The sequence below is a fragment of the Scomber scombrus genome, chromosome 10 (assembly GCF_963691925.1).
Source record: "Scomber scombrus chromosome 10, fScoSco1.1, whole genome shotgun sequence".
Lineage (NCBI taxonomy): Eukaryota > Metazoa > Chordata > Actinopteri > Scombriformes > Scombridae > Scomber > Scomber scombrus.
Window position 1 is genome coordinate 20,753,727 of NC_084979.1, and position 15,780 is coordinate 20,769,506.

A 15,780-nucleotide genomic window follows, 5' to 3' on the forward strand; every position below is an offset into this window, starting at 1 on the left:
TGACGGAAAAGATCACTTTCAAAACATGTCACACAAGGAAATACATATTCTATATTTTAACTGACTTTCAGATGAAGACTTGCTTTGTGCTCCAGAATTTCACAACATGGCAGAAGCATTGTGTAATGCTTTTTCTCAGCATTGTGGAAGTTTTGAAAGGGAACTGCACAACATATGGGTTGGCAGCCTGGGTCACAATTTAATATTTATGAAACAGTCTACAGTAATTCATTGCAAATACTGTGTATGTCAGGCAGATTAGTACACAAAATAGCATTACAGAAATATCAAGATATGTTTAAGGTGATTAAGGAACAGCGACAATATTAAATAGTTCGTCCACCACGAAATTAAACTGAATTTTCAAGAGTTGACCCATAGTAAGGATCTAGGTTGCTTGTTTTGTCATGATACTATCAGTATCAGTCTACTAAATAAATAACTATCAAGTAATTATTTTATTACAAGGAATGCCAAACAATAATGTACATTCATAAAATACTTTGTGTATTAATTACTTCATTATAGGTTATACCTTTAGGCATTTAAAAAATAAAAAGTTAATAAAAAATAAAAAGGCAGAAGTGTGTAGGTGGGGTTGAGTTGTATACCATCTGAATAGCTTTGAATTAGTTTGAACAAGCCAAACCCAAGAGAGTGCTGATCTGTAGTGACTCAGCATTTGTATTGTACAGCATAAAGCCAGGTACATCCAGTAATCCCCAGTACATGCTGTTTGAAATAATAGGAACACATTCACAAGTAATAAAACAAGGCACTGTGGTCACCTCCCTTTGGGTTCCTGCATGCATGGGCATTATGGAAAATAAGAGTGTGGACAAGCTAGATAAACAAGCTGTTGGAAAAAGAAAACATGGACACCCAAATTAAACTTTCAAAATTATTCAGTTCAGTTCAGTTCAGTTTAGTTTATTGTCACTTCCATCAAACACCTTCAGCATATACATAAGCGAGATACCATTCTCCAGATCATGATGCTCAATCAACAGGCAGTCACACTGTGAACAGTCACTCCTAGAAAGAAAAGGAACAAAATAAAAAGAGACATTTAAGCACATTTTTAAAAAAAAAGACATTTGAACACGATTTAAAGACACAAGAACAGCATAGGTTTAAGAAAGTGCTGGACTTAAAGTTGTAAAGTGCATGTGCATTTAGCATTCAGTTCTCATCTATTTTAATCCCTGACTGGAGGAATGAGGGGCAGCTTGCGGAGGGAGTTCATTGCCCTGATGGCATGAAGAAAGAAACTATTACACAGTCTTGGCCTTTTTCAGTCTCCACAGGAAGTAAAGATGCAGCTGGGCTTTTTTGGTGAGAGCAGTGGTGTTAGTGGACCAGGTGATGTCATCTGCAATGTGCACCCCCAGGAACTTAGTACTGTTTACCCTTTCAACTACCGTACTGTTGATGGTCAGCGGGGGCTGCTCACTGCTGCCTCTCCTGTAGTCAAGGACCATCTCCTTGGTTTTCTCCACATTTAGGGAGAGGTTGTTGTTTTTTCACCATCTGGTCAGCTGCTCCACCTCTTCTTTGTACAGTGTGTCGTCCTTGTTAGTGATGAGACTGACCACTGTAGTGCCATCTGCAAATCTTATGATTTGATTTGAGTTGAACCTGGCAGTGCAGTCATGTGTCAGCAGTGTGAACAGGACAGGGCCGGGCACACAGCCCTGGGGGGAGCCTGTGTTCAGTGTAATGCTGCGGGATGTTCTCTTTCCTGTTCCTACTGACTGGGGCCTGCCTGTAAGAAAGTCCAGTATCCAGTTGCAGAGTGGTGTGTTGAAGCCCAGCAAAATAGTATTGCATGATTTAAAAAAGTGGCGGCAGCACTGGGATCAAAATATATGAGAAATACAACTACATGCAATAAAAATAGAGTGGGTATTAAAAGAAATAGGGGCAGAAATAGAAAAGAGGAGGTAAAAATGACCATGACCATGACCAGGACCAGACCAGACTGGAAATTGAGAGCATTATCTGGTACCAGAAACAGAAGAGCATGGACTTGTTGACTGCAGAAAATATACCTCAGAAAGAAAAGGATATGATGGAGGGAATGGGAAGATAAGGGCTGAGTGTGAGAGTAAACAGGGCTGGTCAGCTTTCTTAGTGGGGGAAGGACTGATAGGAATAAAATGACAAATTGAAAACTGCAGGTGTCGACTGAGTCCAGTAGATGGCAGTAATGCAACACCAAGGATGCAAAGCTGCTCCTTAAACCCCGAAAAAGAAGAAGAAGAAAAAACGTATACAAAAAAGATGGCGTCCGTCGGCGAGGCAACGCTAAAGGATTCACACGTGGGGAAAAAGAAAAAGGTAACTGTGAATTAATAAGTTAGAGGCCATTACCGTAGCGGTGTCATGGTTTTATCGCTGTCAAATAAGACCGGCTAGTGCTGTACCATTAAAACTGACAGACACTAAGTCACGTTTAGCTCAGTATTTGCTACAGCTCTGATGCAAGTCAAACAGGGTCCTGAGTCGAGCTGACCCTGTTTCTGAGGACAAATAAATACTATAAACTCTCTGCTGCTGCTAACCTGTCACATCGTTTTCTCCTTTTCTGGTAGCCTCCTGCTCGATACTGGGAGGAACTGAAGGAAAAAGAGGAGAAAGATGAAAACAAAGTGGGAGAAGACGAAGAAAAGAGTGAAGCTGCTCAGCAGCAGGAGGAAGGGGACGAGCAAGAGACACAGAAAGGAAAGAAAAGAAAGCAAGAAGAGGAGCAAAGAGATGGAAATAAATCAATATCAGGCGTAAGAAAATGAAAGTGATTGTTGTTTGTCAATGTCAATCAGTATTAACTCACTTAAGTTAACAATTTAACTACAGCAACAACTTGCAAACCTTGAGCCTAATGTGAGGGTTAAAAACAGGAAAGTATCAGCCACATTTTGTCACCTTGAAAACAACCTGTGTTATGCTTACTGTAAAGAGCTGAGCAATACAGTCAAAATGAGTGTATTTAAACACAAGAGGTCTGCAAACAGGGATGCACTAATTCAACTTTTTCCCATACCAATTCCAATACCTTTGGTCCAGATATTTGTGGATACTTAGCACCAATCTGATACCAGTGCCCTCTTTTAAATCAAAACTTAAATCATAAAGGTAAGGTAAAATGAGGTCAGGGATAACTGTGGCCTATAAAACTAAAAAATGTAAGAAAAATGTTACGGTTTCCCTTGAGACAAAATCTTATTTGTCTTATTTTGTCTGACAAGCACTCCAAAAACCAAAGCTGTGCAGTTCAGGGCTGCACATAATGATTATTCTCATTATCTGATGATTATTTTCTCAATTAATAATTCAGTTGTTCGGTCTGAAAATGGTGAAAAATCGCTGTTTCATAAAGCCTGATATACAACCTAAAAATTCTACATCGGCCCCCCCCCCCTCTGACAGTCCACTACCCAAAGTAGTTAATAATCAGTTTATTATCCAAAAGACTAAAGTAACCAGAACATTTTTATACATGAAGAAGCAGGATCAAGATAATTTTCACATTGTATGTACTGTTATTGAAGACAAGCTACAACAGGGTATGTGTAAAGCATTAGTAAACATTAAATAAATTATAAAATGAATAGTTAGTTCTGTCATTTGATAATGGTTTCAGCTCAAAATGAAATCAAAGGATGCCACATGATTTGTGTCAGCACTAACTTCATTAACTGGAATATTCTTGATAATAATAATCTTGTGCATCATTTTTATTAACATTTGCCCCAAATTCAGCCTGATATCTTTAGCCTCTTATGAAACACTGAGATCTCCATTAGAATTTGAAATAAAGTTATGTGGGTTAAATACAGCAACAGTGATTGTTTTCTAACAGTATTTGAAAATGTCTTTTTGCAGTGTAATATAAAATGTATCTTTCTCAAACTAGTATATTTGTGAACAATAGTCCTTCCAAACTTGTGTGTTGAATCAAAAGCCATGTACTGAGTGTTGCAGTGCATCCCTTAAATCTGCAGTGTGAAACTTTTACATATAAATGAATGTCTATTACGTTCAAGCTCTTTCCAGACAAGTTCACACAGTGCTGATTAAGCCCATCACCGCCAGAGAGTGAGAGTGTTCTTCATGTCTGTGTCAGGCATTTACAGCTGAGCGCCCCCCCTTTATTTTCCCTGCCAGATGGGGGAGACAAAAGTCCTGCTCCACTCCAGCTTTAAGCATTTATAACTAAAAGTAGATCATATTTACACTGCATCATATTAGTATACAATACCAATACCGTAGATACAAAAAAATATCTAATTTCATCCTCCAGTAATGATGTTTTATGAATATAATCCCCAGAATTATAATGTTGATTTAAGTCAGTGTATTTTCTCTGATTATTGTTCATACTCCCTCAGAAATCGGACCCCTTCCCTGGGCCCGCCCCTATTCCAGAAGGCAGGGTGCAGAAGTTCAAGAGGAAAGAAAAAACAAAAAAGGTATGCTCAACAATGTGACATATTTACAATTACTGGTGAGTAAGTGGAGTTAGCTGTGGCCACAAGCCGTCACCTCATTTCTTTATTCTTCTCATCCTAGCCTCGGCGCCACCATAAAAAGCTGAAAGACGTAATAACTCGCTCAGAGGAAGTCGCAGAAATGGCCCAGAAAGAAGCTGCCCGGTTTGACCTTCTACTCCCAGAGGATGCAGGGTAATTTCTTTTAACAGCTGCCAGCTTCTTCATGTCACAGTGCTGATAGAGATTAAATGATCAAAAGTGTCACCGCTGAAACATCTGGTTGTGCCTCATTCCCATCTAATCTCAGGTTTCTAGAAGGAGATGAAGATGAGGACACTTGTACCATCTCTCAGGAGGATATTGCTGATGCTGTGGATATAACATCTGGGACAAAGGTGGGACCCTGACTGGGCATTAGTGTAGGCACCTCTGATATCCTTATCCTTATTTCAGGGTATCTGCATACATTCATTTTTATCTTCTTCAAAAAAAATCTCAACAGTGGAGTGTGTACAGGAAGCTGTTTAATCCTAATTTTTTAAAGCAAAAAATCAAGTTATTCATTTGTCATTGGTTAATCAATTTATATACATACATATATATTTTGTGTCACTTGTCTGGGTCCTGGTCACATTAAATTAATTGATTATATCATCAGGAATTATTGTTATATACTTCTATACCAAACCGTCCTTTCCATCATACTTTGATACTCTCTGGCATGACTGGTGTTAAATTGCTCTCTATGTGGCCTAAAAAAAAGTCTTAACTTTAACGTGTTGAATTCTGCAGAAACGCAGCTATTTATAAAATGTTCATATTATGACCTTATTTACCATCAAATGTTAATTTTAAATAATAATTTACAGAAAAAACTCATGATAAAGTAGCTATATCAATGTATCAAAACTTTCTCATGTAAAAAATAATTTCATAAAGTCTAGTCAAGACATGCAGAGTAATTTTTATGTGCTGGCACAGCAGGATTTCAACCCTTATCTTCTGTCTGTGTGTGTGGGCTGGAAACATTGTGTCAAATACAAAGGACAGAGTGTTCCCCAGTCATTATATTATGACTAGATAATGATTAACACCTAAACATTTCAAATCCAATGTGTTTTTTTATTCCATTATCTAGTATCTAAAGGAACAAAACTGAGATTACTTTTTAGTTGATAATTAAGTTTTTTCCATGTCGTTTGTGTCTACAAATTCAGTTTTTGTTCATATCGTGCAGCTTTTGCAACTGTTTCTGAATGTATTATTCTTTTCAATGTGGTCAGACCTCATTTAAGATTTGTACATGAAAGATACAAGTTAATGTTACTTTATAATTATATTTTTATGCATCAGACATGACAAATGTTTGAATCATATTTAAAATGAATTCTAAGAGTTCACAGGTCTTTTGTTTTTTAGTCAGACTATTTACTGATAATGTATGTTTTTCCTCTCTATCTTCCTCTTCAGTATTTTAATCTGAAACTGTCACAGTTTGGACCATATCGAGTAGATTACAGTAAGACTGGACGGTCAGTTCACCCTTTCTGTACTCAAACAAACAATATATCAGATGTGTGTCATGTATTCATATTAACCATCATATCACCAAATAATCTGAGTTAATGGAAGGCAACATATAATAACTTAATCAAATACCTGCTCAACCTTTTTATGTAAAAATGTTTGTGTGTTTGAGATGTTCGCTTCTTGTTAATGATGTCTTCTTTCCTTCAGTCACCTGCTGCTTGGTGGCAGAAGAGGCCACATTGCTTGTATAGACTGGCAGTCCAAACAGCTGATGTGTGAGATAAATGTGATGGAGTCTGTCAACGACGTAAAGTAAGTTATCCCAACCGTTATGTAATAATTGTAAAGCTTCACCAATCACCAACGTTTAGCATCCTTTCTGTAATTATGAAAATATTCTGTCTGTTTTAGGTGGCTCCACAGTGAGACCATGTATGCAGTGGCTCAGAAAAAGTGGCTTTACATCTACGACTCCAATGGAATAGAGCTTCACTGCATCCGCAAATTCAATGATGTCCTTCGTATGCAGTTCCTGCCCTACCACTTCTTGCTAGCCACAGCGGTGGGTTCATTAAACTTCTTTTCCAGGTTTTGCACATGATCCATTGCATGTTTGTCAGGAATAAGTAAAATGTATCATCTATGAATCGTGGATTTGCCCGGAACCCTTGTGTTATACATCAGTGGCTCAGTTGACAGTGTTTCTTTAGCTTAAATCCTCCTCTTCTTGCTCTTGTGTTCAGAGTTCCACGAGTTTCCTGCAGTACCTCGATGTGTCTGTGGGAAAGGAGGTGGCAGCTATCTGCACCAAAACTGGCCGGCTTGATGTGATGTGCCAGAACCCTCACAATGCCATAATCCACCTCGGCCACTCTAATGGCACAGTCACCCTCTGGTCACCTAACCAGAAAGAAGCTCTCGTCAAGATGCTCTGTCACCAGGGTGGCGTGCGCTCTGTCGCTGTGGATAAGACGGGCACGTGAGTCATCTTAAATCTGTGAACTTGTCCTTTGAGAACAACATGGATACTTATTTCTTTGAGAAACAAGAGGCCTTGTAGTTTCAATGATAATATTTTTTATCGTTATCATATTTGCCAGAACATAAAATAATATTTAATTCTGGAAGTTACATTTGAAGAAGTGGGAGTTGTCTTATATTCAAGGACTAGACAGTTATGTGGTCACAAGGTTAGAGATCCTTTTTGAATGGAGAGCTTGCTGGCTACAGAGAGTGTTTTAGGTTGTTTGTAGAGTTTGTTAGAATCAGTCACCCCTAAAAGTGTGTTTTTTTCTCTCAGTTTAAGCTACAGGAGTGTCTGAAGGCTTGTATTAACATGTTTTTCTCCCACGGGGGAAATAAATCCATGAATAGTGCCTTCCAACGTCTTCACCGCAGAAACAGACTGGGGTCCAAATTGACTGTCAAGCTGCTAAAAATTACAGCTGCCACAGATTTGATAAGAGCTCAAACAGACTGAAAATTGCTAACTGCCTGACAGGAGAGATACACAAATATGGGATTTAAGTTCCGCTTTAATGAAAATATTTCAATTTTTTACTGAAGATTGGCTTCAAGGTCTCTTTTCCTGGGATTATCGCTATCTCAGGGAAACATTCCCAAAGTGTGTTGTAACTTCAATTTAAAAAAAAAAAAAAAAAGCAGCTGTTGAAAGGGGGGGAAAAAAAGGGGGGGAGTCTTCTTGCAAGTTAAATATTGTCACATCATCCTGCACATCATAATCTACAGACTGAAGAAAACATCTTTGATTGGTAAAGGTCTCCATCATGTTAAAATGATCAGGCAAAATAATCACAGTTAGAAACCGTTTAGCTCTAACAGTACCAAATAGTAGTGTAATCTATTCATACATGCAGTGTATTACACGCTCCTATTAATGTAACTCTCCATTGTAGCACTCATAGTGTTAGCACCCTGCAGCTAACACTGGAGTGTGGTACAAGATGAACAAGTTTTTCTTTGACAGAATAAATCCTTGTATGCAGATTTATATGTTGAATAACTATATTTTCTGTTGTGAGCAGTGAACTGCAGTTTCCTCATTGTCCACCAGAGAGCACTCTGATATCATGGTCTCCTGTTTTGGCAGATATATGGTGACATCTGGCATGGATAAAAAGCTGAAAGTGTATGACATCAGAGCCTTCAAGCCACTGAAGTCATACTTCCTCCCAGCTGGAGCATCTTCTTTGTCTCTGAGCCAGAGGGGTCTGCTGTCTGCAGCCACGGGGGATATTGTTCAGGTCATTGCCGCCTACACGCTTAATGATTTATCATTGAAATACGATCTGGTTCACAGGAAGTGATGCAGTTTTCATTTTGAGGAACACATCTGCACATTTACCATTATCAGCAACATACACAGGAAATGTAAAAAAAATTGTAGTGTAACTATCATTGGAGGGCAAGATTATTTTTTACAGAGAATTAATTTCCTAATAATCAACGGGAGTCCTGTAAAGAGATATTTAATTTTTAGAGCTGCAAATATTATTTGATTGATTGTTAGATTAAGAGAAAAGAATATTAATCAACTATATTGATAATCAATTAATTGTTTAGGTCATTCGAGCTAAAATGCCAAAGATTTGATATTAACAGATTTTTAATGTCAGACTTTGCTGCTTTTCTACGTCTTAAATTTTATATGTTTTGATAATGAAAATAATCATTAGTTGCAGCTCCAGTAATTTGGTATAAGTTAAAGACGAAAATTGGTTCTGACACCATGAGCGTTTAATTATTTGTATCAGTTTAAAAGCATTTGTTGATATCTGGATACATTTCTCTGAAAGAACTTTTTCATTAATAGTACTTCCCTTTTCATGAAGTGATAAACTAATGGACCTGTAGGTTAACTGCACTACCAAAAAGAAAATCTGATTGTTATCTTCGAGTCAGGTCTGACTCGATTTCACCTTGCACCTACATACTGATAAACTTACACCTGCATATCAATTCATGTGTGTCTGTAAAAACTGTCTCCCTGCAGGTGTACAGGGATGTGTGGAGCTCTCCAGTGACTAAACCCTACATGGCTCACAGGGTTCCGGGAACAGTGTGGGGTCTGCACTTCTGTCCCTTTGAGGATGTCCTCGGGGTCGGGCACGGAGATGGTTTCACCAGCATGCTTGTACCAGGTCTGAATCGATTTCACCTTGCACCTACATATTAAAAAGTACACCGAATAACAAGTATGCAATACCTAGGTCAGTGTTTGGTGACATAAACCGTTATTTCAGCTTAGTGGTGTTAATGATGGTGTGTACTTCCTGATGAGAAAAATTTCAATTATTTTTTAAAATTCCAAAAACACAAGAGCTGCCATCACTTAACCCTATTACAGTCCATGCATTACGTTTTCCTCTGTATTAACTTCATGACTTCTTGTTTTTTCTTTTTTGCCTCTGTCATCCTAATTTACATTCACAGGCTCGGGTGAACCTAACTTTGATGGCCTAGATGCAAATCCATACCGCAGTGCAAAACAGAGGCAGGAGTGGGAGGTTAAAGCCCTGCTGGATAAAATCCAGCCAGATCTTATCAGCCTGGATCCCACTGAACTGGGGCACGTTGATCACGCCACCTTTCAGCAAAAGCACCAAGATAGGGTCCAAGCTCTGGTCAGTGTCTGGAAGCATCTTGTTGGCACATATCAAATTTTATTTTACGATACATATTACATTTGTGTAAGATGCATGCCCAAAATGTACTATTATTTACAAACTCTGGAAATCATGTTTTGTTTTGTCAGGGCTATGACCCACTTGCCAAAGAAAGATTTGTTCCGAGGTTTAAGAAAAAAGGTCGGAGTTCTACTGGCAATGTTGAAAGGCGCAAGAAGCAAGTGGCTCATGAAGACCAAAGGGTAAATAATTCAGAATATAACCAAGCTAAAAATATTATCTTTCTGCTGTGTCTGCACCGATAGGCTCATCTAACTTGTCATCTGACTTGTTTATCCCACAGGATGTAATACGGAAAACCGTGCAGGAGAAAGCGAAGATGGAAAAAGAAAGAAGCGAGAGGGAGAAGAAGAAGGCAGGCTTATCTAGCCAGAGATCAGCTCTGGACAGATTCAAAAAATAGAAAAGCAGAACTCATTGTGCAACCGGAAACCCAGTGACATTTTGTGGGAGTGACCTCTGAACTTCAAATAAAGGACACACTACTGCTCTCTGTGAAAAAAAACCATTCAAATTATGGATGGAATCATCTGTTAATCTGTAATCAATGTTGAGTGCAGTGGTAGGGCAATTCTATTTAATGTCTGTAGCCTGAAGCACTTCCTGTCTACATGGATGGATGAACTAATGTGAGGTCCCTTGTTTGGCATAGATGTCACCCCCAATTTGTGTTAAATTGTATTTTTTTTCTTTTTCTTTTTTTTTCTTGACCTTGTCAAATGGAGTGCTTTGGTGGCTGAGCATCTGTCTAATATTTTATATAAATATGTAATCAAAATAAACAAACATCTGAATTCAGTGTTATTAGAGATCACGGTCAAATGTAAAACATGCTTTACTATGAATCATTAACAGAATAACTGAATTAAAAGTTGACATGAGCACAGCCTGTAAATTCATCTCTCAGATGTATGTTCTGCAGTTACAGAAAAGGTGCGGAGGCCTCAAAATAAAGAAGAGGGAGGAGAACAGGAAGTGGTTTGAATGGCGCTCACATGCTCACTCTGTTAACAAAATTCAAAAGCACATTGAGTGCAATAAAGTTATATTAGCTAACAGGATAGGTTAGCTGTAAACGTTTTCTAGTACCTGCTCTGAACTGGGACTGTTTTCAGTGCAAATAATATTATTATGATAAGAAACGAAGTATAGTAATGATTTTACCCTGAGGGATAACAGTTCTAATTGGTGATATTTTAAATGCTATTTGTTGATTTTTAAAATCAGTGTGACTGAATTGTTTGTGGATGTAATTTGTTGTGACATGTCTCAACCAGACTTACAGAATGAATACAATTCATACAGTGACAGTTGATTTGAATTGTGGGAAACTGCTGTTAACTGATGGTTTCACAATTATTCACACAGACCCATTGAAACCTGAATGTGCAGTTAATGCGGCACGTACATTTGGAATGACTTACACTGTACTTGCCACAGGCTTAAAGGATTGGTCACATCACAGAACAATTATGTGCCCAAATGAACATTGATACAGGTTTTTCTTATTATCATTCTTTGTGTTCACTGTCCATAAGAGGATCGTTTCATTATGTACTTACAATGTAAGTGATGGGTGTTTTCCTTCCTATACATATCCATGCTATGGTTTCTCTTCTTGTTACTAGGACTTTTAACAGCCGATATGAACATGAGACTGCAGTGATGATTACAGTCAGGAAAACCCCTCTCATTGTTCATTTGAGCACCTGACTGTAGTTTTAAAACAGATTTGAGAAACTGTGAACCTAGTCTTTAAGGCTCTAGGAAATAAAAGAATGACTTGTATCAAGAAGTTAGAGGTTAAGGACATCCTTGTCAAACAAGTTCTTTAAAAAAAATTGTAAGGTTAAGGAATGTCAAACTACAAGTCAAATTACGTGGCTACCAACACCTGTTTTCTGGTGGTGGTAAAACATTACATTGTCAAATGGCACCACTCTTTTTCTACATTGGTCATGGAGAAAGGTGAAAACATGTTAATGGGAAACACATTTGATGTGTAACTGTGCGTTTCTTCTCTGAAAAAGACATCAGGAAACCTAGGTTAATATTTAGATTGGTTTATTGGTGGCTGAGTATTCAATTCATACAGGTATTTCCTGAGTGTAAAGACACTGATTTTATCTTTGTTTACATTGCAGGAGGGACAGCACTGCCTGAAACTATAATAAGGAACTTAACTTTAATATATACTTCCAGACCAATCCAGTTCGACCTCATTGCACAATGGTGTCATTCAAGTTCAACTTAATGTTTAATATCATCGTTACAGAGAAAAGCTTTAAATACTGATATTTGGAACGAGGATTATAGTGGTGTAGCCTATCACATCAGTTTTATCGGTGATAAGAAACAGCAGAATAACTGAGCCTTCAAAGAAGAAGAGATGAGCCTAAAGTACCTAATATCCTCCACTGTCCATCCCAGAACTTCACCACTGTCTCCAGTTTTTACAGTCCAATTGATGTCATGTTGTACATATCATAATAGTATCACTGAAAAGCACATTACTAGATTTCCTGTCATACAACCTGTACTGAGGTGATTGATTTCCAGTCCTTAACATAAATAGTTATAAATATTAGCATAACTCCGTTCCTGCGGGGTATATGAAGTATGTGGGTTTGATATCTACTGTTTTGGAGACATCATGCATTTAAGCATCTTATTAGACTAACTATCTACAATCGAAGTAGCTGGTGATCGACTACACAGGTGTTAAACATGTGAAGGTGGCAGCCTACAGATGTCAGAGTGTGCAAGTAGAAATGCCCAATGTGCATTCATTACACATAAGCTGCTGTATTTCCTTGCAGTAGGCTATTATCAGCATGCCAATACTGTGCGGTTACTCTACATACATCAACAGTGAAATAACGAAGGGTACCTTAACAATCTACAGGATAAAAACTAGTGTGACAATTTTTCGTACTTCCAGTTGATAGTCCCATTTTCTGCAAAAAATACATCCTGTTACATAAATAATAGTGTTTTAAAAAAAACAAAAACTTATAAAAATAAAGTCACATTTTCTAACCAGCCTGAAGAGCACTTGTGCTGTTCACAGTATCGAAGCGAGGCACAGCCCCAATGAGTCCAACTCTCCTTCTCACCAACCTTCACAACCCCTGCTCCAGGCCCAGCACTGACCCCAGCATCGCTCTGACTTTGCACATCCCCAGAGAGGCGCGCAGACTCAGCCAGGAGCAGGGGGGTGATGAATGGACGTCAGCCCAGTAGTGCAACATCTCCCTGGGTGGGATGTGGTGGACGGAAACCATGGCCTGAAAGCAGCAGCGCCCGTATGGCACACCAGGGCCACCAGAGAACAGCGGGCAGTGCGAGGGCAGCACCCCAGCCGCCCGTGCGCACAGACCCACAAAGACATCCTCGGGGGGCAGAGGTGTGGATAATGGGGATGCGTTGGCCGCCAGGGATATTTTGAGCAATGCAGAGCGGGACAGAACATAGGCTGTACCACTGCAGTAGTCCGGAAAGACGGAGGGAGGGTAGGCCCCTGAAGGGAGGTAGTGCTTGCTGTCTGGATCGCGGTCCGGAGCAACATGGAGATGTACCCTGCCGAGGTACAGGTCTCCTTGTTCGTACGGGTTGCGGCTTTTGTTCAAGAAGTGCAGGAGGGCGCTGGGGTTGAACAAGACATCATCGTCCACTTTGGCCATGAAGTGAGCCTGAGGGCAGAACCGTCGGGCCCAGCCCAGCATGGATAGGGTCTTCAGGGTGAGATTGGAGTAGGTGTCCAAAAACCGCCCCTGAATCAGATCTCCTCGCTCTCTGGCCTCCTCTATTAGCAGCTTGGCCAGTCCAGGATCAGACGCCACACCTACCATGAAGAGGGTCATGACCCGCAAGCCCCTCACCTCCACCTCCCCGCCCCAGGTGTCCCTGATGGCTTGGCGGGCCCTCTGATTTCCAGGAGCCGAGGTAACCATGGTGATGAGGTAAGGCTTGGCACGCTGGCACACAAGCGGGCTTGGCATGAGCAGGAACTCCTCGGGTCTGGTCGGAGGGACGCTCTGCGGGGGTATGATGCCGGCATGCGCCTCCACCACGGTGTTCATACTGATGGAGGTAACCCATGACTCGATGAAGTCCACAAACAGCAGAGCCAACAGGGCTGCACACGCGGCAGCCGCGCACAGAAGGGGAAAAACCCCGAGTCTGCTCCCTCGCTTTCCAAATCGGGGTTTACATATCCACGGTCCCCGTCCGACCATGACCAACCCTCACCAACACTGCGCAGCTCTGATGACCACTGTAGCTGCTTCAAATCGCCCCGTCTATCGCCAGCTCTCCTTCCCTTGTCTCCACGACTAGAAGCGCCCCTTTAACATTGCGCTTTCGACGCGTTTCCTCCGGTCTCTGCCTTCTGTCTTCTAGCAACCCGAGGCTCTAGGAGGAGGAGAGATCGTTACGGATGCGGTAGAGGGGCTAGTAGGCACGTATTGATGCTGCAGCCCTGTCCGTTTTGGAGAAGTGAGATATGCAGCTGCGCAAATGAAACTGTCGATTCGGCAGCAGACCGAAGCTGTTTTTTCTCCCCCTCAATCTCTGCTGCATCACTTAAATTGTGCCACATCAATTATCAATCCATCCGTAATCGCCTTCTGACGGTCTGATAGGTCTCGGTCTCTGATTTCTGATTTGCAGTTGTTTGTTAAGAGCAGGCGGGGAAACCGGCACGCCGCCATCAAATCTGATGTCTGGCGCATCGATTGATAATGCACGTTTTGCATTGTGCTTTTTTTTATGTTTGCATACATTGCCAGATCTCGCGAGAGAAATAAGAAACCGAGCAGGTCTATGGAAATATGTCTACAATAAACAAAATAAAGTTAAAAGGAACTGGCCAAGCAAGGATTCATTTTGTTGGCTTTTAAAAGAAAATCATTTGTCTGGCTCTAATTTTAAAAAAAGGTACAGTAATAAGACTTAAGTTTTTTTCTTTTTATATTTTTGTTTAGGCTATTAGACAGGTAGGCCTACAGTGGAAAGAGAAAGGAAGAATGAGATAGAGAGTGAGGGGATGACATGCAGCAAAGGGTCTGGGTCCATATTGAATTAAGATCACATAATGCACGGGAAATCCCTGTGTTATCAATTAAAACAAAGGGAAAGAAAATGAGAATTAGGTAATTTAGTCAATTGAAGTCAAGTCAGTTTTATTTATATAGCAATAAATCACAACATAAGGTATCTGAGGGCACTTATAGATACTATTCAATGGGGGGAAAATTGCCAGTAAAAGTGCACTGCAGTATCTAAAAAATATAAGACCTAAATAACCTGTGTACACCGCACACAGTCCAACATAAAACACAGACATTACTTCAGCACATAAATTAGTTCTCCATGAGCAAGCACGTGGCAACAGTGGTGAGGGAAAATTCCCCTTTAACAGGAAGAATCCTGGAGCAGAACTGGACTCTAGGTGGGCGGCCATCTGCCTTGACTGGTTGGGCTGAGAGAAAAGGAGGGAGAGGGGAGAGAAGAGAGTGACATACAGAGAAGTACACCAACAACAATGATAACAATAATAATAATTTTAATAATAGAAACATGACTAACAATAAAAGCAGTAGCAGAGGGCAAAAATGACCAATAGCAGTCCAGCTGGATAGCAGTCGGTCTCCTGTGAGACGAGAAAGCACAACACGAGATGGAACAAGCCAAGTTAGTAATTCATTTGTAACGCATTAATGGCACATGAATGAGCACAGTTGGAGAGGGGGAGGACGAGAGAGAAACTCAGTGCATCATGGGATGTCCACAGGCAGTCTAGACTGAGCATAACTAAGGCTGGTCCAACGCAAACCTGGGCCGGCCCTAACTATAAGCTTTATCAAAAAGGAGAGTTTTAAGTCTACTCTTAAACATAGAATGGGTTTCTGCCTCTTTCAGTGTACAGACCAGGAGGGCAGTACACCATAAACTGTCCACAAAGTTTTCCAGGTTGGGTGGGTAAGGCAAAGAACAAAGCATTCAAATAAGTTATGATTCTTTTCATGTCCAGGGTTGATCATTAAGCT

The 15,780-nt window shown here is 40.2% G+C and overlaps 2 protein-coding genes across 2 annotated transcripts; one reads left to right on the top strand and one right to left on the bottom strand.

The window, feature by feature from the left end:
• Positions 1-2,282: 2,282 nt before the first annotated feature.
• wdr46 (WD repeat domain 46) lies at positions 2,283-10,616 on the top strand. Its single transcript, XM_062428055.1, has 14 exons — positions 2,283-2,340; positions 2,595-2,780; positions 4,392-4,472; positions 4,573-4,685; positions 4,801-4,888; positions 5,964-6,025; positions 6,231-6,335; positions 6,435-6,585; positions 6,767-7,002; positions 8,134-8,287; positions 9,037-9,184; positions 9,477-9,667; positions 9,799-9,912; positions 10,014-10,616. Exons 1-14 carry the CDS (start codon positions 2,284-2,286, stop codon positions 10,131-10,133), a joined length of 1,806 nt encoding a protein of 601 aa, XP_062284039.1. The 5' UTR covers position 2,283; the 3' UTR covers positions 10,134-10,616.
• A 2,163-nt stretch (positions 10,617-12,779) lies between these two features.
• On the bottom strand, positions 12,780-14,134 carry b3galt4 (UDP-Gal:betaGlcNAc beta 1,3-galactosyltransferase, polypeptide 4). The gene has a single exon (XM_062427731.1). The coding sequence runs from the start codon at positions 13,966-13,968 to the stop codon at positions 12,853-12,855; it is 1,116 nt and encodes a 371-aa protein (XP_062283715.1). The 5' UTR covers positions 13,969-14,134; the 3' UTR covers positions 12,780-12,852.
• Between the last annotated feature and the right edge of the window lie 1,646 nt (positions 14,135-15,780).

What these genes read in the sequence shown, in the direction of transcription:
- wdr46 (XM_062428055.1), top strand. Translation starts at nt 2,284, where the DNA reads ATGGCGTCCGTCGGCGAGGCAACGCTAAAGGATTCACACGTGGGGAAA. An exon ending in GATTACAGTAAGACTGGACG is followed by an intron (nt 6,026 to 6,230) that starts GTCAGTTCACCC and finishes TCTTTCCTTCAG; the next exon opens with TCACCTGCTGCTTGGTGGCA. An exon ending in GAGTCTGTCAACGACGTAAA is followed by an intron (nt 6,336 to 6,434) that starts GTAAGTTATCCC and finishes TGTCTGTTTTAG; the next exon opens with GTGGCTCCACAGTGAGACCA.
- b3galt4 (XM_062427731.1), bottom strand. Translation starts at nt 13,968, where the DNA reads ATGGTCGGACGGGGACCGTGGATATGTAAACCCCGATTTGGAAAGCGA.